Source organism: Marmota marmota, unplaced genomic scaffold (genome assembly GCF_001458135.2).
Source record: "Marmota marmota marmota unplaced genomic scaffold, marMar, whole genome shotgun sequence".
Classification (NCBI taxonomy): domain Eukaryota; kingdom Metazoa; phylum Chordata; class Mammalia; order Rodentia; family Sciuridae; genus Marmota; species Marmota marmota.
Window position 1 is genome coordinate 1,207,446 of NW_025999880.1, and position 27,374 is coordinate 1,234,819.

The 27,374-nt window shown below is 39.3% G+C and overlaps 1 protein-coding gene across 3 annotated transcripts in view; it reads left to right on the forward strand.

Moving 5' to 3' along the window:
• The window catches only part of Acaca (acetyl-CoA carboxylase alpha), a 236,173-nt gene that overhangs the window by 173,800 nt on the left and 34,999 nt on the right, over positions 1–27,374 (forward strand). For all 3 annotated transcript variants that reach the window (XM_048787899.1, XM_015495351.2, XM_015495352.2), the window contains 6 exons: positions 665–785; positions 1,448–1,558; positions 19,887–20,030; positions 20,603–20,723; positions 23,673–23,769; positions 27,098–27,194. In XM_048787899.1, coding sequence (XP_048643856.1) covers positions 665–785; positions 1,448–1,558; positions 19,887–20,030; positions 20,603–20,723; positions 23,673–23,769; positions 27,098–27,194 — 691 coding nt within the window. The remainder of the gene's footprint in view (positions 1–664; positions 786–1,447; positions 1,559–19,886; positions 20,031–20,602; positions 20,724–23,672; positions 23,770–27,097; positions 27,195–27,374) is intronic.

Here is a 27,374-nt window from a genome sequence, read left to right on the forward strand (position 1 = left end):
TTTTTTTTTTTTTTTTTTTTTTTTTTAATTTGGAGATAGGGTCTCACTAAGTAGCCCAGACTGGTCTTGAACTTGTGATACTCCTGCCTCAGCCTCCAGAGTTGCTGGGATAATGCCTGGCTTAATTTTTTAATTCTTATGTAAAATTGTTGATTTGAGGACAGTTAGAGATATACATTGACCCTGCTTTAAAGAAAGAAAGGGCTTTAAAATCTGAGGGCCATCTTGTAGCTTTTGAGTGTTCTTTCAGCAGTGAACCTTTGAGGTTCTGGAATGATTGGAGAGTCATCATTGGCCTTTAATGAGATTATCACCATATGTCAAGCCCTTTTCTTGTTGTCAACCCTTAGAGATAGGTACTACTGTCCCCATTTTACAGAAGTTACTATTATCCTGAGGCATACCACTCTATCAGAGCAAGAATTTGCACCTATCTGCTTAATTCCAGATTTTGTGTTTTATATTCTACCATACTGCTTCCAATAAGATAAGAACCAAGCTAAGAAGGAAAAACATATGAAGAATATAAAAGAAAGTGTATAAAGGTCTTATGTTAAATATAAATTTTCAATATGCTTTTAGCAGCCTTTTAATGGTAATATTTGTTTAATAGTTGTGTTACTATGTTTAACCTTAAAACTTTGGCATGACTCTTATCTACTAGGTATAAGATAACAGATATTATTGGGAAAGAAGAGGGGCTTGGAGCAGAGAACCTTCGAGGATCTGGAATGATTGCTGGAGAATCCTCATTGGCCTACGATGAGATCATCACCATCAGCCTGGTAAATCCTCACAGAATGTAAATTAATTAATCAGTTTATTTATTTATTTATGGTGCTGGGAATTGAACTCAGGGCCTCCAGAATGATAGACAAGTGCTCTCCATCTTAGCTACCCTACCCCACAGAATATGAAATTTTTAAAAAACTCACTGTGTAGTTAGGTTATTTGTGCCCCATTACTACTATTCAGTCCCAGATAAAAGCATTGCTTGCAAATGTTATTTTAATTATGCAAAATAATGGGAACTTAGGATATAGGATAATGTAAATTAATGAAATAATATAAATTATTTCCCAAGTAAACCTAGGTTTATTTTAGCCTTTAGTTTAAGTTCTTATTTCTCTAAATATCCTATCAGACTTTTAACAACTTAAATTTCTTCTCTTCATAGTACTTTTTTTGCTCATACCTGTAGTGGGGATGCCAGGCATCTCTGAAATGGGCAAGATACTATGATCCTTAAAGTTTCTAATATTTGAAATATTGAATTGATTTTGTCTCTTTGATTGAAAGTGTGTTTTTTGTATTAGTCAAACAGACTTCATAAAATGCAATCTTTATTTCTGTTCATGTGGATTTTACACATTTTATCTTTTCCTTAGTTCTTAAAGCTTGGGAGAGGACATAAATATGTGACATGCATAATTTATTCTTTTTTAAGGTGACATGCCGGGCCATTGGGATTGGTGCTTATCTTGTACGGCTGGGACAGAGAACCATCCAGGTTGAGAATTCTCACTTAATTCTGACAGGAGCTAGTGCCCTCAACAAAGTAAGTTTCTAGGGCTTGGGAGGAGTATATGAAGTTTGAAGCTTATCATGAATTCAAAATTCCAGACCTTGATTGAGCACATGCCTATAATCCCAGCTACTCAGGAGACTGAGGCAAAAAGATCTCAAGTTTGAGGCCAATCTCAGCAACTTAGTGAGACTGTGTCTCAAAATAAGAAAGTGGTAGAGTATCCCTGGGTGCAATCCCCAGCAGTACCACAAAAAATATATCATCATCATCATCTTTATTAAGGGGTCATTCTATTCATGACTTCCTTAGTTTGTATCTTCCTATCTTCCTCCATTATACTTACCCATTGACTTACTTGCCTTTTTATTCATTCATTCATTTCATTTAACAGATACTTTGAGTAGCTACTGTCTTTCAAGCATTGTTCCAGCCTAACTGTATAACCTCTGCTCCAAAGAACTTACATTCTAGTCTGTCTCTAGAAAGACAGAATTAATTGAATGCTTTTGTTCTGGCCCACAGCCCCTTACTTCTTCTTACCTATGTTACTACGAATAAGGCATATGGGGACTATTCTCATGCATGGAGCTATCTTTAGTTCTAGTTGTATTTGTTCCCATTTCAGGTCTATAGTGTGGACTAGGCACTGGCCTAGGTGTTTAGGATATCTAATTCTAATGGTTTGAGAAATCTGTCGATAAACCTCTAAAAAAGAAAAAGAGGGCACTTATGGTGTTCTCTTGTATATAAAGTAAGTACTCAGTAAATATTGAGTGGGAAGATAGGTGGATGGGTTGCTGGGAAAGGATATAACGTAGACATTTATCTTTCCTTCCAAAGAAAGACTTTGTATTTTTAAACCAAGCTCACAGGGACTTTTCTAAAGGCAGAAAAAAAAAAAAATGGATGATGAGACTGCTGCTTGCAAAAGTGAAAATTGTCTGAGATGATCTGAATATACAAGGGACAATGCAGTTCTTACTTCTTTGTAGGCATAGAAAACTTGTTTTCTTTTGAGAGCTAAAAATGCATAATGAAATAGTGAGGGGCTGGTTGTTCTCATGCAACTTATATAAACTTTTAGCTCCTTAGCTTTCTTTCTTAGCTGTCAAAGAGGTATTATAAAGCCAAGTATGGTGGCTCATTCTTGTAATCCCAACTTCTTAGGAGACTAAGGCAGGAGAATCATAAGTTTCAAACCAGTCTTGGCAAGTTAGTAATACCCTGCCTCAAAAAAAAAGGACTAGCTGTGTAGCTCAGAGGTAGAGCACCCCACTTTCAAGCCTTAATGCTATACAAAACAAAAGGAGGTGAATTATAATTTATAACTTTAAGTAATGTAGTAGAAGCTGGGCAAGGTGGAGAAGATTTGTAATCCCAGCAACTCAGAAGGCTGAGGCAGGAGGAATAAAAGTTCAAGAACAGCCTCAGCATTTTATCGAGACTGTGTCTCAAAATAAAAAGTGAGAAGGGCCGGGGATATAACTTAGTGGTAAAGCTACGGTTCAGACCCTAGTATCAAAAAAGTAATGCTGTAGTGCTCAAATGAGAATACATAAGTAAAAGTACTTAATAAAATTAGCACAAAGTATTGGTGCTGGTTTTGGGGGTTTTTTAGACAAATTATTATTGAATTGCCCAGACAGGCCTTGAACTCATGATCCTACCAGGTCAGCCTACCTTGTAACTGGGATTATAGATTACAGGCATGTGCCACTGTACCTGGCTTGTTGGTCCTCATTGAAATTTCATTCCCCTGTCCCCTCTCACATAGTTTGGTGATTGAGTTTGTAGATTTTATACACATACTAAATTATGTTGAATATTGTGTTTATCAGGCTTACAGGAACTTTTATCAAGCCCTGAGTTTCAAGAGGAAAGATAGGGACTAAGTATCCTGTCCTATCATATCCATTTAGAATAGTTGATAATTCCATTAGTCCAATTAAATTTTGGATATGTCAGAAATTAGCAGAATTGTTTGATATGATCATCTTGTTCTCTGCTGTCATATGAACTCTCATTCTTTGAGTTTGCATTTTTCTCCAAGGAAAGGCAGAGTAGTGCTAACAATGGCCTACTTGGCCATCTTCCTCTTTTGGGAGACTATCCTAGAAATGAAGATTATAAACTGCCACTACTAAAGATTATTGCAGTGAGGAAAAGTGCTGAGAATCTCAAATTTTTTCTTAAGTTGCTCTTTCGGATACCCTCTTAGGATGAGATATTGATAAATGTTGAAGAGAGTTTTAGGTACCATTACCTGTGAGGATAGGATTTTCAAATGACACCTGTATTTCCATGATGTTTTCATAAAGAGTATTAATCTCTAAAATATATATCGTTACATTGTCCCCCCTCCCCCCCACACACACCCAGATTCTATGTTTTGTACAAGGAATATTACAAAAAGTAAAAGTTGTTGGGTTTTGTTTTGGGATTTTTGGTTTTGGTTTTGGTCTAAAAAATTGCCAGTTGTGGTTTAAAGAAAAGTATTAGGTTTTGTTTTGTTTTTCCCATAAAATCTGGTTGAATTGTTCTGATCAAATTCAACATATTCATCTTCTTCCTCGACTGCAGGGATGCTTGCCTTGTTGCAAAGGGAAAGTCAAGTAAAGCTGCTGTTGTAACTTACCAAACAATGCTCATTTTCAGAAGGACATGATCATTTTTAGCTGAAGGGAAAGATCACTAGTAGAGGTTACCTAATCTTGCTTTGCCTGCTTCACTGTCTCATGTCAGCACCTCTTAAGTATAGTCATGTTGTTAGAAGACACTGATTTTATGCAGATTCACTAAGAATGTCCATTCAGCCCCTTTGCTTATTACCTTGTATGAAAAAGGAAACTATTTGGGAGCTACCATGCTCAGATTGCTTCCTCTGACTCACCACTTGTGCATATTCTGTTTTCATATGTGCTGATGTCTTTGTAGTCTCTTTGCCTTTCTTTCTGTAGGTATCTGTCTCGCTTACTGTGAGTGTGTGCAAGTCCCTCTGAGTGCACGCCTTTCTGTGTAAGTGCTGATCTCTCTCTCTTTGTTTCTGTGTCTTGCTTATAGATTCCTCTCTTTCTCTATGTTTCTCCCTGAATGTCCATGTGTGAGAAAGTCTTTGTGTGTTTGAAATACTGTAGAGGCTCCTTTCTTAGCCTTGACCATTTTGCTCATAGTATGTGTGTACCTGTGTAAAGTGGAAATGTATGCAGTGCATGCAAGCTTATATATGGTCTCAGACTGTAAACATTTGACCCCCACCTTTTTGAGTCTTCATCCTTTATGTTAAACATTGAGGTGAAGAATAAGAAGGGGGGAGTGCACAGAGGTTGTAGGAAAAAAAAATCTTGTGTGTGCAAGTGCCGATCCCGTTGACCCCTTTGAAAATTGAAATAATGATAATGCGCGTCTCCTGACTGCATCAAAGTATCAGCACATCAAAAGCCAGGAGGCATGAAATGCAAATGATAAAGTGAAAGCAGATGGATTGTGCATGATCGCCTGATGCCCAATGAATTTTAAAAGGTGCTGGTTTGCAAGGGGGGTGGGTGGGAGGCTGGGGGTGGGGGGACTGAAATAAACACGTTATCCCTGCAATTTTTTTTGTTCTTGACGCTCACTCCTGACAATATTTTTTCACACTTGAGTGAACACCCACTTCATCTCTCTCTCCCTTTCTCCCTCTCTCTCTTTCTTTCTCTTTCTGTCTCCTCTTCAATTTCCCCCCCACCCCCCAATCCCACCTCTTACACGTCTCAGGTCATGTCGCTGCAGCTCCGGTGGAAATAATAAGATATAAACCACGAGGTTGTTATTTGCATAGAAATAGCATGGAGCCCCAGGCAGCAAGAGAGAAGGACACAGGGATCATTTGTCTAAAATTTTAATGAAAACTTTTGCTGAGGCAGAGATTTTTTAAAAAACTTTCTTTCTCCCTACTCTTCCCTAACCCTCCCCACACCCTCCAACCTCATCACTGGTCTGACTTAGCCTGATTTGATTTGAAGAGAAAGGATTGACACTCCACATATCATACTCACCTAATGTAACAACATGTAAATTGTTTGTTCCTTTAATATGAAGCTGAAAAGACACACATTCCCAACTTAGTACATCACATGTGTGCTTCAAGCTTTTATGGCTACATTGCATCTCAGCACATGCATGATTAAGGTGACCTGGTTTTAATCAGTTTACATTGTCCTCCCTTTTGCTTTCAAAAACTTATTTTTTAAAAACTTTCTTCCTTTTTTTTTTTATAGCCACTATTAGTAATCTACACATAAAATATACATATTGCAAGAGTTCCCTGGATTTTCCCCCAACTCTCAGCAGTTTTACTATACATGTTTTCTTTATGGGCACTATATCCTTTGTTCCAAAAGTAGAAAGTGCTTCCCACATTTGTATTTTTATCCCTCTCCCTTCCTGATTTCAGTATTTATATTTTCTTTTTGCATCTGTCTTCCTTTGTTGCCTGTAGTTATTTGTAAAGTCCAGAATATTTCCAACTGGAGGAAAAGTACAGTTTCTGGATTTTCTTGAATGATGTCATGCAGATTTGAGATTGAAACTAAAGGCAGTGGCTGGGCATTAGAGGCCTCCCAAAGCTTTATAATAGCCTCAAAATCAAGACTATTTGTCTGATTCCTTGTTATCTTCTGGGTTAAGCCAGTTGTATCAGAGCCATTTTATAGACATGAAGAGTAAAACAGAACTGACAGAGACAAGATCAGAGTCAGAACATGAATAATATCCCTAAGTTTTATGGCAGAAAGGGCTCTTAGGGTTCACAAAGTCTACAGCGAGAAGACAATGTGGTCATTTTCTTTTTGACCAAATGTCATAAGGGAAAAAAATATGTTGTGAGAGTGAAGTTTCTAAGGGCTTGCTGTTTCATGCCTCTCAAGGAAGTAGACCATAGGTTTCTAACTCCAGAACTATATGCAGGTGATGGAGTTCTCAGAATGCCTCACAGAGTGAAAGAATAGAACTGATGGGTGTGGCAAATTGCCCTGTGTGTAAGGAGTCATTCTGGCCTCACAAAGACAGTAACCTATGTACTCAGGGTATTGATAAGATGGGTCCTTAAGGAGATGAGGTCCTTTGCAGAGTCATAAACTCTTAAGTCAGGGTACCACTCCACCTCCTCACTTTCTATTTTATATGTTTAGCATAGTGTCAGGTGGCAATGAGACTGGAAAGTCCTATGTTGTAAGGGAACACCGTTACAAACTAGAGCTTCTAGCTCTCAGCCATTGCACCAGACTTCTTGAGAGCCCACTCCCTGTATACAGAAATCAGAATTTGCAGTTTATGCATATTCTATGGACAATAACTGCTTATGAATGTAAGGCTTCTGCCAGTGACTGATATGATATGGGTGCTAGGAGGTGATATGTGACTTCCTTGTGGTAAACATTTTAAAGAGAAACAGAAGCTTCTCTTTTTGCGGAGGGGGATGTGATCCTATGATCCCATCCCCTTTAGTGAGATCAGGCTTCTGTTTTCACTGAATCTGCCAGGAAAAAAAGAAGTTACGTGCTGGATTCGGCTAGGGCTCTTAGTCATTTAAGGGGTCTAATTCTGCTAACCTGGCTTTCGAGACTTAATACAAGGAAGTCACGTCTCTCTCAATCCTTCTTGGCTTCCATGGACATATTTATATGTAGCTGTGCAACATGAACTATGAAGTTGTCACATTTTACTCTATCAGGGATGGTACCAGAGTTACTCCATGAGTGGGTCCTTTTTGTTACACCAGGGGCTTCTACTGTACAGTCCCTGTGTTCACCCTTGACTCTGTGCCACACATGTAAGGGACTCAAGAAGGGAAGGGGAGTTTACCCAGCTCTCAAGTGGGGTGGGCAGCGCTGTCACTTTCATGTTACTTAAGGAGGTTGAAAGCCTGGACTCTATAGCCAGGCTGCCTGGGTTTAGTTCCTGGCTGTGTGACCTACCAATTGTATAATCTTGGTCAGTTTACTTAACCTCTGTGGGTTGCAGTTTAGTAACTATAAAATGATTGTGGAAGGGGGGGTGTAATAATAGTACCTATCTACAAGGATTAGAGTGGAGATTAAATTAGTCAATATAGGAAAACACTGACACTGTTGTAGTCTTCCCTGAGGTACATTAGGGTCCTTTCTCATTGGACTTCATTAACCATGCCCTGGAAAAGAAATAAAAACACAATATTCTATATACTTACTGACTCTCTCTGAAGGCAAAAATTCCTTCAAGAAAATGTTAGATGGCAGCCTTCACTGTAGCAGTACATTCATATATTGACTTTCCCAATAGATGTTATCTAAAGACAATCAACACACTTCGGAAAGCCATTAATGTAAGAGGCACCATGTTCTGTCATGTAGGGTAGTATATGTGTCAGTCATCTTTCTACAAGAGTCCCCAAGGACTTGTTGATACAATAGCCCATAATCACTCTAAGGATCAGTCCAGCAATTTGCATTTTTAAAAGTCCCTAACTACCTATTTTCGCAATAGACAGTCCCTGTACTCCCGTAGCTCCAGATGGGATCACTCTTCTTTCTAAAGAGGGCCTTTTAACTTCCCTTCTGAGTAAGCATGCTTTTTTTTTTTTTTTTTTTTTTTTAAAGAGAGAGAGAGAGAGAAAGAGAGAGAGAGAGAGAGAGAATTTTAATATTTATTGTTTAGTTTTCGGCTGACACACATCTTTGTTTGTATGTGGTGCTGAGGATCGAACCCAGGCCGCACGCATGCCAGGCGAGCGCTCTACCGTTTGAGCCACATCCCCAGCCCCTGAGTAAGCATGCTTTAACAGTATGAATGAATTCTCAGAAAGAATTGCAGTGAGCAGATATCCTTAGTTTTCAAGCATCACCACCCCCCCTACACACACACATATATAAAATGTGGGTAAATCTGACCCCATTTGGAGGTTGTATTTGTTTTTCATTTGATGTTCTTCAGATTCAGCAGAAAACCATACAGGGTGTGTTTGATTCTGTTAGTGAGTGTTGGTGATGTGCCAGCAGCCTGGTCCTGAGTGTGCTGGTTTGGAGATCTTGCAAGGTGGCATTGCCGTTCATAGCTCCATTGTAGAAGTTGCATCTGACTTGAAGAGAGCCGTGTGTGTGTGTGTGTGTGTGTGTGTGTGTGTGTGTTGGTGGTGGTGGCAGTGGCCATTGCAATGGCTTAGAGCCTGAAGTCTTGGGAGAACCTACATGTTCCAGTTCATGGCTCCTAGATTAAGTGAAAGCTCTGGAGGCTCTGCTTGGGGTATTGAATGCACTCAGGAATTATCAGGTTGGATGACCTATTATAAATGTTCTCAAACTTTTTGAAGTTAAAGAATCTTTAGGTTAAAAAAAAAAAAGCAACAACAATAAACTTGATCAATCTCCTCCTTGCCATTTACTAGGTAAGCAATTTTGGGCTTTAGTCTGTTTAGGTGTCAGTTTTCTCTGTGTAAAATGGGAAGCATAATACATTTCCTGCCTTAAAATGGAAGGCGAGAGGATCTCTTAATCTTAAACTCTCTTTAATTTCTAGTTCCTCTGAAGTGTGTATTGATCTATAGCCAGGGAACCATGTTGGGCTGGGGCACAGAGAATAAATTGAGGGAGGGGAGTTAAAAAAAAAAGATAGTACATATTATGGTGTTAATATATTGGCAATGTTACATATAGCTATATGTGAGATTGTTGCGTATTAGTGAGATTAGGAGTGGAAGCTGCAGAGCATAATAAGTTAAAATTTATCTTTTTTTTTAATCCAGATTACAGAAGAATAAATGCTATATGTTGTTCACAATGCAAGTGGAGATAGAATTGTAATTATGGAGAGTATAAGAATGCTCAAAAGTCTAACTTCCAACCATTTCTTAAATTTTCTCTGACACCATTATCAAATATTCATTCTATCATGCTTGTAAAACTTGGCTACAGAGGAGTTCAGGACTTCTTAAGTAAATTTATCCCTTTCTTGTATATAAAATTCTTCCTTATATTTGGCCAAAGTCTATTTTACTGTACAGCCAGACTGATTGCTCCTAAAAATAGTGTTCAAAATCAAAAAAGAACCCCTAATTTTATGACATAACCTATAGGAAATTGAATGGAACCAGAGTCTCTCCCATGTACTTTTACAAAACTCCAGAGACTGATCTGGTCTTATCTTTTTTTTTTTTTTTTTTGGTATTAGGGATTGAACCCAGGGGTATTTTACCCCTAAATTACATCCCCAGTCCTTTTTATTTTATTTTTTTATTTTGAGACAATGTCTCACTAAGTTGCTTAGGGCCTCACTAAGTTGCTATGGCTGGCTTCAAACTTGTGATTCTTCTGCCTCAGCCTCCCGAGTCACTGGGATTACAAGTGTTTGCCACCACACCCGGCAAAACTGGTCTTGTCTTAAAAACAGATGTAGTTAAGGGCTAAGGTTGTGGCTCAGTTGGTTGCCTAGCATGTGTGAGGCACTGGATTTGATTCTTAACACTACATATAAGTAAATAAATAAAGGTCAATCAACAACTAAAAAAAATTTTTTAAAGTAGTTAAAATGAAAATGCTATTCAAGCTAGAAAAGAGATTAGAGTTATAAATGACATTCTTGCTAGTTAAAAGTATAAACTAAGTAGAAGTTAAAAGAAAAACAGTTAAAACTTAGTTTTGTGTTTTTTTGTTTTTGTGGTACTGGGGATTTTGTGGGTACCAGCCCTTACTCATGCTAGGCAAGCACTCTGTCACTGAGCTGCATTCCCAGCCCTTAGTTCTACTTTGAAATATGTTGTGGAACCGTAGGGGTTCGCTACACAGGATTATGCAAAACCTTTTTTTTTTTTTTTTTTTTTTTTTTTTTTACTATTTTTCCCTTAGTTGTTTATAGATCTTTATTTTATTTATTTGTACATGGTGCTGAGAATCGAACCCAGTGCCTCACACATGCAAGGCAAGTATACTACTGCTGAACCACAGTCCCAGCCTTATGCAAAACTCTTTAAGGCCAATTATCTGCTGCTTTTCCATCACCTGCCTTGTCCAAAGTTAGGATCCTGATAATATGGTGGAATGATAGGTCTTTTGGAGTACCAGCTGAAACTCATTGGGCCCAAGATTTGGAAGAATCACCAAAGGTACTAAAGCTCTGAGGGTTACACAAACAGAAGCTAAACTGCTAGAATTCATTACCCTGTCATCTTAGTGAGCTGCCTCTGGCTCACTCCTGTGTGGACTCCAATATATCTGTACCCTTTCTCCAGAGTATCTATGTAAACCTGCAGGATTCTGAGGTGTCTTGAATATTAGAATGAAGAAATGTCTCTACCTCATATATTCTGTGGCACACAGGGTCTCTGCACTTTGTTCCTCTACTGAAGCATTGCCCCTGAACTCAAGCTAAGTGCCCACTTAGTTATGTGAGCATGGTGTCTTAGCAGATCTATTTCCTCAGCTTCTTCATTTTCCAGTCAGTCATATGTTGTGCCTTCATATGGTGGATTTCCTTCACTTTTCTCTTTCTACACATGTTCATAACTCTGTCTTTGCAGATCAGTGTTGACTTGAAGCTTGCTACTCCATCAACCCTCTCTTCTCCCTTCAATCTTTCTTCTTCCCCAACCCCAGCCTGAAACTCAAGTGAATTAGCTTCTCACCCCTGCCCCCCAGTTTAAAAAAAAAAAAAAAAAAATCCCATACTCCTCCAACAGTGTCTGCTCTTAGATTTGCAGTCAGCAGCCATCTCCAATAACCATCAGGCTGTCAGCTTTGCAGCTCCCTACTACCTCCCACCTCCCCCATCACTCACCAGAGGAAAAAGAGAGCCAGAGCAAGAGCTTGAAATATATCATGCAATAGTGTATCATGAATTTGTTGTGAATCACAGCGGTGAAGCAGGTTTATTTATTTCTGAGACCTTAAATCAATACAAAGTAGGTCTCTTAGTTCTGAAGCTGGGATGGAGTGTGAAAAAATGAGCCCATTGTACTCTTAAAACTTTGGGGAAAGGAGATGACAGCTATATAATTCCATTTACCAGGCACTAGGGGCTTTAATGTGAAGGTGACAGGGAGCTCTTTGTGCATTTAGAGCACCATATCTTCTAAATAAAAGATCTGTAGACTTGATAGTGGAGCATAGCTCCAAGTTTAATAATCTCCAAGCATTAGACCAAGCCAATATGTTCCCAAGTCAGAGAGGTCCCCCCTAAACACTCATAAATTAAAAGTGCAAGAACGCACACGTTGGTAGATTAGAAATGCAAGGACTCCAGTCTCTTCTAGGAGGAAGACAGACCTGGGCCCTCGATTTGCAGACTGCTATGTGAATATGATAAAGGCTCAGGAAACGAGTCTGTTTAGAAACCTGACTCCTGGCTGTTCATCATTCTAGGAAAGGTCCCCTGTGCATGGATCCAAATCTAGCTGTGTCCCCTCTCATTCAGAGTGGCCATGCTCACACAGACTAATCAGCTAATGTACACAGTCAGGAGTGTTGAATTATGAAAGGAGAAGCTTTAAGAGCTTTTTAGATTGAACTACAGATTACCTAGCATGCCTAGGCTTAAAGTTTTTCTGGTAGATTCTTGACTGGCTCCTAATTTTAATAATGTCTCAGTGTCTGGGATTTAAGCCCTTTAAAATAGTATGCATACCTGAGAAATTGAGATATCAGTGTTATTAAGAAAAAGAACCCACCCACATTTAACCAACAGCATAAAATGAGAAGTCAAAATCATTGGGATAATCGATTTATGAATATCTTCATTTTTATCTGACCCATTGATATACCCTTTTTCCACAGATAAAGCAAGTTTACGCAGCTCAGTAGAGCAGCCCTAATATAATGTGACTTTAGAGTACATAGAGTTACAATCTTAATTGTAGCCCAAGTAAAAAAAGCAAACAAAACACCCACTTTAAACCACTTGTTTTTCTTAAAAACGCTGATACACATTGTAACACTAATATGAAGGATTCTTTGTTTATGGTAATTCAACTTGCTGAAAATATAAGTCAAAGTTGAGTTTTTAGAGAGCATATTAACTACCAGTTTTAAAATCTGTGGTAGTTCACATGCGTTTACTGCATACCTGTCATATGTAAATCTGTTCTTATGTTATAGAGATAAAAAGATAATTCCTGCTTTCATGGAGCTTAAAATTTAAGGGGAAAAACTGCTGCCCACCAGATATAAAAGAGAAAACACAAGAAGGGCACAGAGATGAAGGATCAGTGCTACTTGCCAAGAAGCCAAGCTCCAGCAAGCTCTGAACTCTGGTGCCTGACCACTGTGGGCACAGGCGGTTACTCACACAGCCACCCGCCTCCAGCACCAACCTATTTAGGAAAAATAATAGGGAAATGACTGAAAACAGGAATTTCTTTTTAAAATTTCTATCTTTAGAAAACATCTGATAAAAAGACGTATTCAGAATACATGCAGAATTCTCAGAATTCGATAAGAAAAGAATTCAATAATTAGAAACTTGGGCAAGAAATTTGAAGACACTTCATAAAAGAAGATATAAGGATAGTAAGTAAGCAAATGAGAAGATATTTATCATCATTCATTAGGGAAATGCAAATTAAAAAATCAGTTTGATACCACTAGAATTTTTTCAAGCAAATTATTACAGGTTTTTGTTTGTTTTTTGTTGTTGTTGTTTTGCAATGCTGGGGGTTGGATTCATGCAAGGCAAGCATTCTTCCACTGAGCTACATATCCAGCCCTAAATATTTATTTATTTATTCATTCATTCATTCATTCATTCATTCATCTTTAACTGAAAAATTCCATGTGCTGATGAGGATTCAGGGCAGCCAGAACTCTCCCACATTATTGGTAGGAATCCAGAATGGTACAGCCACTTCAAAAAGGATGTATTCTTTTTTGTGTGTGTGGGGGGGTCTTTTATGGAGTTAGATTTTTGCTTATCATTTAACCTGGTAATTCTATTCCTATATATTTACCCAATAGAAATGACAATGTCAAAGGGGAATAAAGGGGAGGAAGGGAGGATGGGAATAGGAAACACAGTAGAATGAATCAGGCATAACTTTCCTATGTTCATTTATGAGTACAAAACCAGTGAAAATCACATCATGTTCAACCTCAAGAATGGGAAGTTATACTTCAAAATATATTCTACTGTCATTTAATAACTAAAAATAACATTTAAAAAAAAGAAACAAATAATAATATACATCTATACAACCTGTACATGAGCTTGGTGCAGTGACCCACACCTGTAATCCCATCTAATCAGGAGGCTGAGGCAGGAGGATTGCAAATTCAAGACCAGCCTGGCAACTCAGCAAGAACCTGTCTCAAAATTAAAAAAAAAAAAAAAAGAGCTGGTGATATACCTCAGTGGTAGAGAGCTCCTGGGTTCAGTCCCCAGCATTGCCCCCCTCAATAAATACCTGTATATGAATGTCTATATCAGCTTTCTTCATAATCCCTCCATATATCCCCCAACAAACAGGTGAGTGAGCTGTGGTATTTCCATAAAATGCAACACGACTTAGCAATAAAAAAGGAACTTCTGACACTTGCATCAGTGTGAAAAGATCTGATGCATTGTGTTAACTAAATGAGCTAAACTTAGAAGTCTACATCATATGTGACATTCTAGAAAGGTAAAATTGTTGGGGCCAGAAGCAGATCTGTGGTTGTTAGAGTAGAAGGAAAGGATGGATTACAAAGGAACATAGGGAACTTTGGGGGATGATGAAAATGTTGTCTTGATTGTGGTGGTTGACATATGACTATATGTGTTTTCGGCATTTACAGAACTATAAACCTTGAAGTGGACATTTTTGCTATATGTAGATTATACCTCAGCAAACCAAACTTTATTTAAAATGTTAAATATTTCTATATTTGGAATTCATTTATTATCAGTATTTCCAAGTCCCTAGCTAAATCAGCAGTTGACGGATCTCAGGATGTGATTAGTGATTGCTTTTGGCATTCGGCTTTTTCTACAGAAGCCTACACGTTTTTCTCCTACATTTGACAAGCAAACTATCATGTGGCTCTTCCCTTCCCCTTTACATTAAAAATGAGTCTCTGTTCCTTACCCACTCTACCTTCAATACCCATCATCCTTCTGCCATCTAACTCATTCCTTTGTTCTCCAATGAGGCCTACACCTCAGTAAACAGAGGTCATCCAGTGTTATTTCTGGCTTATATCTCATTCTCTTTTTGGCTAAAAAAATTTTTTTTTCCCTACAGTGGTGGCACAGTCCCTTTGACCCAATATATTCTTCAGCAAATCTGATTGCTTCGTAATATACTACTTATAGAAAGATTTTTGGTCTTGTAGGATGGTCTTGAATCCAACTGTGGCTCAAGTCAGGGACTTTTCCCTCCTCTGCCAACGAATGGCACTAAGCCTTTTCTATATCCCCAAGTCTAATTTACCAACTGCCAACCAATGTTCCAGTTTGCCATTGACAGCAGTAGTAATAAAGAAGGGAGAAAAAGTTGTAACCCTATGGCTTTGTATTTTGGAACACCCAAATATTTTTGATCATGGAGGCACTGGTCCCATTTCCCTGGAGATTTAATTCCATTCACCCTTAGATGTATTCCTGGTGAAACATTTACACAGTAATATGTGCTACACCATTTAAAATTGTTAATTGGAGATTGAATTACTTGTCAGCTTTTAAAAATGTAGTCCTCTCAGGTCAAGGAAGAGGATGTTAGCAGCACTGAGTAGATGAGCTATTACATTTTTTTCTTCCCCTTCCTCCCCCCACCCTTCATTCTTCCACCTCTTTTCCATCTTATTACTTTTCCCCTACTTCCACCCATTCTTTCTCATTGTCTATCTCTCTGTCTGCCTTAGCCAAACCTTTATCAATAACCTGACGGATCTCAGAGTGACTTTAATACCTAGAATCCTGGATGAAGTCCAGTGATGATGATAACTCAGCAAATTTACCAAAAAATCCTCCTGAAATTCTCTTGAGAATGGAAGTGTCCTGATGAGGATTGCAGCAAAGCTTGCATAGCTGAATTCATGGGTGCAGGAGGAATTTTGTACTCTGATTCTTTAAATACAAGATGTTCTAACCCACTGAGGTTGTTTAAAAGAGGAGAAAGCAGCAGTAGCTTTTCTCTTTTATTCCATTGTTTATACATCATTATTTTTCACATCTTAGCACATGATTGCAAATATTTGTATATAAGTCTAAGGGTCTTAATGTGTGTATCAGGATAAGAGCAATTTTTTAAAGATTGAGCTAAGTTGCATCTTTGAAACTCGTATCTCAATGCCTGTGCTGACAAATATCCTGACAAGTAAATAGTACGCTCATTCAGTGTTACATAGTGATTTCATTTGCACAAAACCTCACAATGCTTCGCCACTTCAGTCAAATGTCTGGAGTACTGGGGAAGGGAAGAACATGTTTATCTTGATCTCCAAAAAGGGATTTAAGGGCGAGAGCAGGCGGTATATTAGACTGTTTTCATTGCCTGTCAGCTGTGGTAAACCTGAGCTGTCTGCAATGTCTCTAGATAAGCAGCAACAGCAGCAGAGGTCTTAGCATGTGTGTATGACTGCATTCATTTGTACCTTTTACACATCTGGACATTTCTAAAGGCTCTGTGGCATCTTTGGTGGAGCCTTTAACAATTGCCTCTCTGCTAATCAGTAGCTTTTATGTGGTGCCCTTAATTCTCAAGTCTGCCAGCTGCAATGAATGAAACACTGGATGAGGCTTACATTTATGGAGGGGCCGGGTAAAGATCTTTTCTTCTCTCAAGTTCAGCCCGTATCAGTTCTGTGGCCTGGGTACCCTTTAGCAGAGGACCTCAAGATGGTGTTGTTCTTCCACTTAGATCTGGAAGGAAACAAAGAGGGCCTTGGGAGCATCTCCTCTGTTTGAATGGCTCCTATGTTTAATAGTGATGCTTTGGGGCAGATAAATTAAAATTTATTTCAAATAGTAGAAAATGTGAGAGGAATAATTTGAAAACTCTGGCAAGCAACTCAACTAATATAGAAATGCCTATGTCAAAGTTTAAAAGAGTGACAAATGAAACCCACCTAGTTCATGAAAATGTGATGTGGGCTGTTGACCCCAGGTTATTCTGTAGATGGTTGGTAAGACAACTTACTGAGGAATAAAACAGTGGTTCTTTGTGTTGGGCCATCTTATCTTCCTAGGTGTCGATTAGGGTCTTCGTGACTGTTCTGGCATCATCATTTCAGAGTTAGGCAGAATGAATTTTGTCCTAGCCCAGATTCTGCTTCCTTGGTTGGAGCTTTTGTTGTGAGGTATTCTAAAATCATTAAAACCACTTGAGTCAGCAACGACCCCTATAAATCAGGAGCCATTGTGTGCACTTTCATCCTACTGTGCGTACTCCAAAACCTCCAGCCTTTGAAGATGAGCCCGCGGCACTGCTTTCCCCTTGCTGATTGTTAAGTATCTGTGATTGTTGGCATTTGTAAATGGACAGATTTCATTTCTGTCTGTTGGTCTCCACCCCACCTTCGTTTCCCTAAATAAGGCTGGTCAGAGAGCTATTAGATAGTCTGTTACTCTATCCTATGGTTTTTCTCTTTCATTTCCAAATTAAATGAATCTTCACACGTGGCAAATATTTCTTTAGCTCAGAATTAATGTTCTTGGTTGTGTTAAACCCTAGTTGGGTTTCTTCAGAACCCAGAGGAGAAGAAACAGAAATACCGCTGCTTTTTCAGAACAATGCCAAAGCATCAGTCTTGAGTTTTAGCTTGCTAAAGGAAGATGTGCTATGTTATTGAATCTTGCTGTTTCAAGTTTGTCTCCTGTTGTAAAAACACAAGATAGAGTTGCTGGGAGTGTAACTCAGCAGTAGGATGGATAAGTGGCAGAAGGTCTCTGGGAGTAGCCTGGTTCTGAATGCTTTCCTATCCTTTGAAGTGAGGGGGCAAAGATGTCTGAGAATGGTGCATTTAAACCATGAAGCAGCTCTTGGTCTGCTTCAGTCCTTTTTTCTGAGCTTTGTCCTTCGCTGGTCCATTACTGATTGGACATTATCAAGTACTAGAGATTGGACAGAAAATAGTGTTTCTTAGCAGAAAATGGCACCTCTCTTATAGGCAACAAGGAGTAGTTGGCTCCTGACATAGATTGTGAATATCAGATATTCAGGGTCAGCACAGTGTCTCCTTTTTATTCCTTTTCCCCCTTTCCAATTTTATTTTAATAATTAAAAATACTGCTGATCACACTGAATGACTTCTAGCAGAGAGGCAGTCTGTCCCAGAAGGACCAGTTGTGGGCCATCGGGTTTATGACGACCATAAAACCAGAGCCAGATCAGAGCGTGGCCTCCCTGAGTGACAGGTTTTTCTGCCTCCACCAAGATCTCCCATCAACTGACTGCTTTGGATATTTGTTTTGGTTTGATTTTTCTCTTCTGTTTTGTTTCCTGATGCATGTGTGAGTGTGCATGTGTGCGCACATTTAAAGATATAAATGAAACAGGTATGTAATGCCCTCTGCCTGTTAGAAAGACTAAAGCCATAAAAATAACAAACGGCGTGTATTTGCTAGAATGTCAAAGTTATGAGTTTATTTTGTAATGATGTGCTCCTGCCTTCATGAGGTAAACTGGCCGTGGCGGAGGTGTTATTAGTAATATGGACTCGGTGGAGCAGAAAGCCGAGTGACCGAGAGATCAGTGTATCAGTCAGAGAGAGGGCAAATGGAAAGAGACAGCAGGAGAATGAGAAAAGAGCTGCAGTGCCTGGGCTGAGATTAAAGATGGACTGAGGGGAGGATGGGAGCCCAGTGGTTAGATATGTTCTCCCCTGTTCATGGGGCTCCTTCAAAGGAGCTGCCAGCAGCTTGCTCAGCTTGGGGCTGCCTGTAAAGGCTTGTTCTCTGTGCTTCCTTATCAAGGAAAGCAGTAATCTGAGAGCAATTTTGTTTTCCATATTCCTTTCAGAAAAGTCTCTAATGCCCTTCGTAGCTGAAGTTAAATGGAAGCAAGGCCAGCTGGGTCACAGTGAGGTTATTACTTTGGTCACCAACTTCCACAGCCTTGGGAAGGTCTTGATGTAGGGGCTGACCCAGCACGCAGTGGAACCTCTCAAAGCTCCTAACAAGAAGGGGCCATTTGGGAATATACAGGTACAATTTGCCAGCCCTCAATTTATTAGGTTCTCCCCAGAGACTGAAAATGAATAAAAGTTAGTAAGGAAGAAATTTTGTGTTGTCGTTATTTTTTAAAGGAGGAGGAGAAAGGGAAAAGAAAAGGGAAAATACAGTAAGTGCTCCACAACTGTTTAGAGCTCTCCAGGGCTACCCTAGATGACTGGCAATTACTATACACTGAGCAGTTTGCAATAGTCAGTGATCAGGCCACCCGGCTTCCATCTGCTGGGTCAGAAAACCTCCCTCCCTGAAAGAAATTATTAACCGATCTTCAAGGAGAAAAGAACCCTACAATTTCTAAGTCCAAGAATTTTTTCCCCCTTTTTCTTCTTTAAATGAAACTTTGTGGTTTGCAATTGCAGGTGCCCTTTGACCTGACAAGGGTTAAACTCTCCAGAGAGACAGAGAATGAGGCCCAGAATTTCCTACAGCCTTGGAAGGGAAAGGCAGAGGGGAAGCAGGCTTGGGAATAAATCATAGTCCTGCACCCAGCACACAAAGAGGATTTGAGACTCAGGGGTTTGTGTCTGTATCATTGGTTGCTTCAGAATTTTTGCCCCCTTTAGGGCTTTTGAGTGGGAACCTGCTTTAAAAATCAAACACAAGAGAACTGGGGATGTAGTTTGTTGATAGAGCACTTGCCTAGCATGCACAAGGTTCCTGGGCTCAATATTCAGTACTAGGGAAAGAAGAAAAAGAAAAAACCAAAATCAAATGTGAAGAAAAAGGTAATCCTTTAGGAAACAAATGAGGAACCCAGATCCCCACAGGGTTTCTTTAACTGCGGCTTGTCAAAAGACAGGCATGCTATCTTTTTTGTTTATGTGCATAACAACTCTGCCAGACCTACACATGACAGGGTGGCCTGTGCCTCAGGGTCCCAGCCTACCCATCACTGCAGTTTCAAGTCAGACTCCAAGAATGCTATTTCTTTTTCTCAAAGACATCTTTTGCCTTCTACCTGTCTATGGTCGCTAGTAGAGAGAAAAGCTTGCTGGATTTTAAATTGCAACCGTATATGTGATTATTTAAAACTCTTTTTTGTTTTCTGAGTTTTCTTTTTAGGAAGAAGATCCTGGTAGTCACTCAGAACAACCCACAGAGTCTGGGATCTCTGTCTTGTGATGAAAAGAACCTATTTCAGTGAGAATTATGAAATAAACTATGTCTTTACTTTTTTAGAGACAAATGTCCTTTCTCTTGCTCATTTCTCCAGGTCCTTGGAAGGGAAGTTTACACCTCCAATAACCAGCTTGGGGGCATCCAGATCATGCACAACAATGGGGTAACCCACTCTACGGTTTGTGATGACTTTGAAGGAGTTTTCACTGTCCTGCACTGGCTGTCATACATGCCCAAGGTGAGTCCTTCCTTCCAGCAGAACCTGCCATTTCTAACATGGCTCATTGTCTCTATGTTTGAAGTCTCATCTTTAAGGCAGAGGAATTTTTTATTCTGAAATATTTCTCTGAGAGATCTTGATTTCTTTTTCTCAAACACATCTTTTGCCTTCTACCTTTAAAATGTCTCTGGATTTCATTAGGCCTGTTTCTGGTATTTTCCAGCCAAGAATGCCTTCATGTCCTTTCTAGACTCAGATTCCAGCATATTAAGGTTTCCTACTCATTGTTGGGTTTTCTCCTTTTGTAATAGTCATTCATTCTCTGGAGAGCTTCCCAGAAAGCGTGGGCACACTGAAATCAAGAGTCAAAATGCATCACTTTGTGCCAGACTTCTAAATGAGATTAAGACCTGTGCATGTTCCTCTGTGCCTGGCACATAACTAGGATGCTTCTGGCTGGTGATTGGGACCAATGCGTCTAATTTCTGAATGTGGAACCTGCTATCTTTTGTCTGTAGCTGTTGCTGAGTTGGAGCATAAGACGGTTTTTCACTGATGGCTGTGCTCTTTCTTTCCCAATCTCCCTTTAGAGCGTGCACAGTTCAGTTCCTCTCCTGAACTCCAAGGATCCTATAGATAGAATCATTGAGTTTGTTCCCACAAAGGCTCCATATGATCCTCGATGGATGTTAGCAGGTCGTCCTCACCCAAGTATGTATATGTTTGAAGACTCTGTGGTGCCCTGGCTCTCAAACTTTTAATCTTCTTTCAATCACAATTCCCACATAAAAGCATGTGACTAAGAAAGCAGCCAAGCCAGATGCAGTAGCACACACCTGTAATCCCTGCTACTAGAGAGGCTGAGGCCAAAGAATTACAAGTCTGAGGCCAGCCTCAGCAATTTAGTGACCTTGTGTCAGAAACTAGTAAGGGCTGGGGATGTAGCTCAGTAGTAGAGCACCCCTTGGTTCAATCCCCAGTACTGCAAAAAAGAAAAGAGGAAGGAAGGAAGGAGAAAGAGTACACACTAAAGCTGGATCAGATGGAAAGAAATTCATATATACATTATTTGAGAGAGAATGAGAATGAAAGTTCACCATTTTACAATCTCAGAGAAGTTGAATGATCTGTGTAAGGCCACACAGCTATTACTTTAGAGCTCAGGCTTCATCTGACACCTGACTGTAGATATTCTAGAAAAATCAACAGTTAATGTTGATTTCAATGCCTTTTCTTATTAATCTTAATAAAAAATTTCTTACACTGGCAGAAAAATCACTATAGTAGTTTTCTCCTTGCCTCTTATTTTTATACATGATTATGATAAGAAGTATGTGCCTAGCACACCTATCAACCTTAAAATTCAGGACTTTTATGGAAATGAGGTGAGCCTCTCTTCTCCTGAAAATCAGAACAAGTCTCAGCAAAAGTTCTCCTGAGAAATCTAGGGAACCATCTTAACAGGCTTCTAAGTTCTATGTCTGACTGTCTCATCTGCACTGTGGGGACTGTGAAGCCCAACTACAATAACCAAGAGTTCACTCTACCCTAATCAACATATAAGGCAAGAGGGTTTTTTATTTTATTTTTATAGTAATTAAAATAAAGTTTAAGCCTGGTGCAGTGGCGCATGCCTGTAATCCCAGCGGCTCTGGAGACTGAGGCAGGAGGATCGTGAGTTCAAAGCCAGCCTCAGAAACAGAGAGGCACTAAGCAATTCAGTGAGACCCTGTCTCTAAATAAAATACAAAATAGGGCTGGGGATGTGACTCAGTGGTCGAGTGCCCCGAGTTCAATCCCCAGTACCAAAAAAATAAAAAATAAAAATATAAAGAGCTTCAACATGTTTAAAAATAAAGATAAATAATGACAGAAAATTATATTGGGGGGGTTGAAATAGGAACAATAGATTAGCATTTTCAGGTGTTTTAGTCAGCTTTTTTGTTGCTATGATTAGGCATGAAGGTTTATTTAAAAAAGTAAACATTTTCAACCAGGCATGGTGGCATATACCTGTAATTCCAGTGAGGGCTGTGACAGGAAGATCTCAAGTTCAATGACAACATCAGTAATTTAATGAGATTCCATCTCAAAATAAAAAGGGCTAGAGAGGTAAAATGTTCTACAACACCCCTGGGTTCAATCCTCAATATCAAAGAAGGGAGGGGAAGCTGCAGATTTTTTCACTTGAAATTAATTCTGTACTTCCTAATCATTATTAAAGTAAGAATTATAAAATGATCTGGGCATGTAAAGTTAAAATTTGGATTAGAACCTTCATCATTCCCCTCATTCATGGTGTGAACAGAAGTGTGGGTGTAGATAGGGGTTATCCCCGTCATTATTAATGAGAACCAGAGAATAAAATGAAATTTGTGATAAACTAAGTTTTCTATTTTTTTGTATAATATTTTTTCATCGACTCCCCAGTAATTCATCCTGCTGTCTCTCTGTAGCTAACACTCGCTCCCAAATCGAGTGACTTCAGATTTTAATTTAGTGGAAGCGTTAAAGAAAGCAGATGATTCCCTGTGATAAGTTAAAGCAGATATCTTCTAGGTGAAAAGTTAAAGTCATTTATTAGAGAAGATAGTGCCATGATATTCTTCAAACTGACGCCCAACACGAGACCAGAATCTAAACGATCGGCTTTGGGCTTACGATGGAGAGATAATTTTGAAATGGATGATCACATTTTACACTGGGGCCATAGAGGCAAGGAATGTAGAACACAGTAATTACAAGTTTAGTCTTGATAAAACACTCTCCATCCTGTTTAAGTCAGCAGAGGTTAGCTTGCTCGGATCTTCACTTTTAATTGGTTTTGGACTTGGGTTTTTACAGGGTGGAGGGCTGTGTTCAAATTAGAAGAATCACAGAGAAACCATGAGCTGAGAGGGCAAACTAGGAAACAGTTATTTGCAGAAGCTTTCCTAGGGCCTTGGTCAAACATTTATACCTGTGGAACGAAAGTTTTTAAACTAGGATATTGAAAGTACATGTCTTGCCAATGAAGGGAATTTTCTGTGCAAGGGAGGTTAATGGCATTAAGCATTATGCATCTGAACCATTATGTTTTTGCTCTGTCAAGAGTATGTGGTCATGACCCTTTCTTGTAGAAAAATTATACTTTGGATCTATCTTACTTTTCTAGCAGAAACACTGAATCCCTTTTCTTTTCCTCAAATTTGGGTCCTCATCTGATCATTAACTTATTTGACTGCTTTCATCTTTCCATTAAAAGACAATCAATAGAATCAAACAAAATTGTAAGACGAGTTTCAAAATAGAAATAGACATTTTTTAAAACGTCTTTAATGACTTGGCTGCCTTTTGACAAATGTTTGTGGTATCTTGAAAAAAGCCAAGTTATTTATTTAAAAGCATGCAAACTGTCTGTGCTAGCTGAACCCCATCGTTTAACAATAAATGATGCTTTTGCTGATAAATGATTCTTTTTATGCAGACTAGCAAATGAAATAGGAGATGATGTCTGAAGGCAGATGAACATTTGGCTGCCTAATGCTTCCATCTATTATAATATGGTTAGAAACAACAACAAACTCCCCCAAATAATCCCCCAGATCCCACCTTAAATTCATCAGTTCCAGCGCACTGTCAATGGATTGACTGTCTTTATTCTTTTTTTTCCTTCTGTAGCCCAGAAAGGTCAGTGGTTGAGTGGATTTTTTGACTATGGATCTTTCTCAGAGATTATGCAGCCGTGGGCACAGACTGTGGTAGTTGGTAGAGCCAGGTAAGAGCTCTTTTATTTTGGAAGCTCTCTTTTCTTCCAACTGAAAATAAGAAGCAGAAGGGCCATGGCCATATAGATTTTTATCAGTAATAATCTCTTCATCAAAACTTTCTAAGAATATTGGATTATAACCAGGCCCAAGGTATTCTAACTGGCTCCCAGTAGTCATTTAGAGTGTCACTCCAGTGATGCATTTAATATAAAGGCTGATTCTGACAATATTTCCTTTTAATAATGCTGCGAGGAAAACTCTTTGGGGGTGTAATGCCCAACTACAATAGCCATAGCCTACCAATGTCTTCCCCTCCCCCATAGACTACTTTCTTTTAGGAACAGGTGACAAGTGAATCAGAGACTCATCTGTTTCTTATGTAACCTGAGAGAAGTTCCATCATGGCATCAAGATTACTTAAGTGACTTATGTACTATATTAGATTATAATCAGATTTTAATTGTACCCCCTCCCCCCTCAAAAAAAAAAAAAAAGTTTACCTGAAACAGGAATGAGTAAAATAAGCTGGTATAGGTTGCCGGAATACCCATGTTTTATAAGTGGGAAATTGAAGTTTCTATTAAATTTTAATACCCACTCTAAGAAGTGCTTCACTCAACAGCAAGCTCTGTGTGAAATAATCTGCAGCTCTCAGTATAACAAGCACCTGCCAAGGCTGATCTTAATCTAGTTCTGCACTGCGGAGACATGCTGCCCGAGGGACCTGCATCTGGTGCTCACCTTCCTCTCGGGGGCAATCAGTTTTCCTTATCTTGGTGAAAAGTGGCACCTGCTCAAGATTCTCAAACATGCCACATTGGGTTGAGATTTAGATTCTAGCCTTGAAAATAATTCTAGGCTTTGTGGTTTGCTCAGTATAGCAGGTCAGCACGCCTCATGCTGCCAGTGACAGGGAGCCATCAGATGGCAAATCCCACAGACAGGGTCTTCCACTGTGACTCTGAATAGGATTCGGGTCTGAGTTAGCTCAGATGGAAACTCACAGAAACTAGCTGCTCGTTTCCTTTTGCGTCTCAGGTCTTTTACCTCACCCCAGGCTTCTGGGTCCCAGTGAGAATTATTTTTTGTGCCATTAAAATTCCCACTGGGGAGGCAGTTGTGGGGCATGCATGAGAGTTTGTGTCCTACTACCCAGGACCTATCAGCTCATTACAAAAGAGTCCTCATGTCACACTAGGGCCAACTTTTTTGAGAATTTGTCTCTTATCTGTTCTGCTTCAGTTTTCCTATCTATTGAAAACATGACAGATTGTAAGCCTCACAAAACCAAGCCTTTGTTAAGGTCTTTAAGATTTTCCCTTGGGAAATAAGAGAACAATGCTTTACACTTATGATTGGAAGAACGGGAATCATTCTGCAACCAAGATCAGTCAAGCTTGGCTGTGGTTAACTCTGCCATTGTTTATTCTGACACTCGCTCTGACTTCTTCCTTTCTTTCCATCTGATGAGTTTTGGGTTTCTTACTCCAAACATGCACATACTCACAAGTATATAAAACACAAGTACAGCTAGCTTCTTTCAAAAGCAATGGCATTTCGAGAAATAAATATAAATGTATTCTTCTGGGATTGTTACTGTAAGTGCTGCCAAAACTCATCTTTGGTATGTATGTTTGGAATACGTGTGCTATTGGCTGTAAATTGTCTTTTATTATTCCATGGCACCTTGTCCAGGGACACACTATAAAACAAGATGTAGCATCTTCATGTGCTAGCCTGATAAAATTTATATGAAGTATAATAGAAAACAGAAGTTGTTCTGAGCTGTTTTCAAGTTCAATAAATAACTGTAATACTCGGATAAAGATGTTCTTTATTAGGTCACATGGGCCCTAATATATAAGTTATAAGTTACCGATTTAGGATGGCTTTTGCAATTACAAGTTTCCTGTTGGATTGTTAATCATTGTGAGCAGAAATATTTCTAAGCCCTCCTGTGTACCTCCTGCTCGTTGTCTGGTTGTCTAGAGGGCTTTTGATTCTGATTCAATGCGGGCAAGTGACAAGGGGGTGGGTGGTCTCCACTCAGTCCCCCATTAGGCCTGTTGTGATGACAAGAATCCATTTCCAGTAGCCAATGTAACAACCCAAGACCATCCTTCATGGAAAAGTTTGTTATGGAGATGGTGTGGGGAACAAGAGACTAGCCCATCCCAGCCCTAGGCCCAAGTAATGCAACTGAGAGTGAAGATTGAATCACATATTCCAGGGTAAAGACTCACCCTGTCTTTGCATTTCTGTATTCTCCCTTCCCTCAATCTCTCTTCCTTCCCCCCATCTCTGCCCCTCTCCTCTCCTGCTCTCTGATTTTCCTAGGAAATCTTTATGAAGACTAAGTTTAGAGCGTCTCATGGAGTATAAATGTAGAAACATTTAAGTACCTGAACAGGTTTTTTAATTAACTTAGCTTTGAGATTAAATATATGCCTCCAGTGTAGATTCAGAATGATTTCTGAAATTGTCCCTGTCCCATTGTTCTTTTCCCGTGAAAGAAAAACTTAAGGGCCCATTTTAAACCACTTCCCTACTCTTTGTATATATTTTTCATCATTCTCATGACACACCTACACACAATCCCCACTGACACACCCAGTGGTAAAACCTTCTGTACCCTCAAATCTTGCACCACATTATTCATATTCCATAAAAACTACAGCTCTACCAGCCATGGTGGTGCATACCTGTAATCCCAGTTACTCAGGGGGCTGAAGCAGGAGAATCACGAGTTCAAGGTGAACCTGGGCAATTTTGTGAGGCCCCGTCTCAAAACAAAAATTAAAAGAGCTTCGGATGTAGCTCAGGGATAGAGTAGTTGCCTAGCATGTACAAGGCCCTGGGGTTCAAGTACCACCAAAAAAAGAAAAGAAAACTATAGTTGTATTTTCACAGGACCAGGACTCATGAAAAGTTACCAAAAGTTTCAGATTCCTACTACCTTCCAGACCATTTCCCTCCATATTCACCAAGAGATGCTCTAGAGTGAATAGAGAAACTTCATTTGGTAACCACAGAGGTAGATTTGTATGTGCACTGAAATGAGTCTAAATATAGAAGATCCCCTTGTTACAGCCCTGGTTTGAATTTATCCTGTTGGGGCTATCCAGAATAGGAGTGGTTCCAAGGATAGTTTCCCACCATATTTATAGAATAAATACTAAATCCATATTCTCACATTTAGCCCCTAGAAGTTAGATTCTCCCCTGCTGTCTGATTTGCTTCTAGTTTTAGTCCCAGTGTTGATGTGGGATTGGAAAATAAACGACTAGCTATAATCTCGACATGCATTGGGTTCTGATGTGGCTCATTTTTTATCAGGCTAGGAGGAATACCTGTGGGAGTAGTTGCCGTAGAAACTCGAACAGTAGAACTAAGTATCCCAGCTGATCCTGCAAACCTGGATTCTGAAGCCAAGGTAGGTCACCTAGAGTACATTGTGTGCCTGTGCTTAGAGCTTGTTTCCCTTCAGTGCCTGTGGATACACTAGGGATAATTTTAAAGGGAAAGCGCAGCAGCAGCCTTGAATGATTTTAGACCATCATGTGTTTGTGTGTGTGTTTCTTTTTTGGGTTTTTTTTTTTTTTTTTTTTTTTTG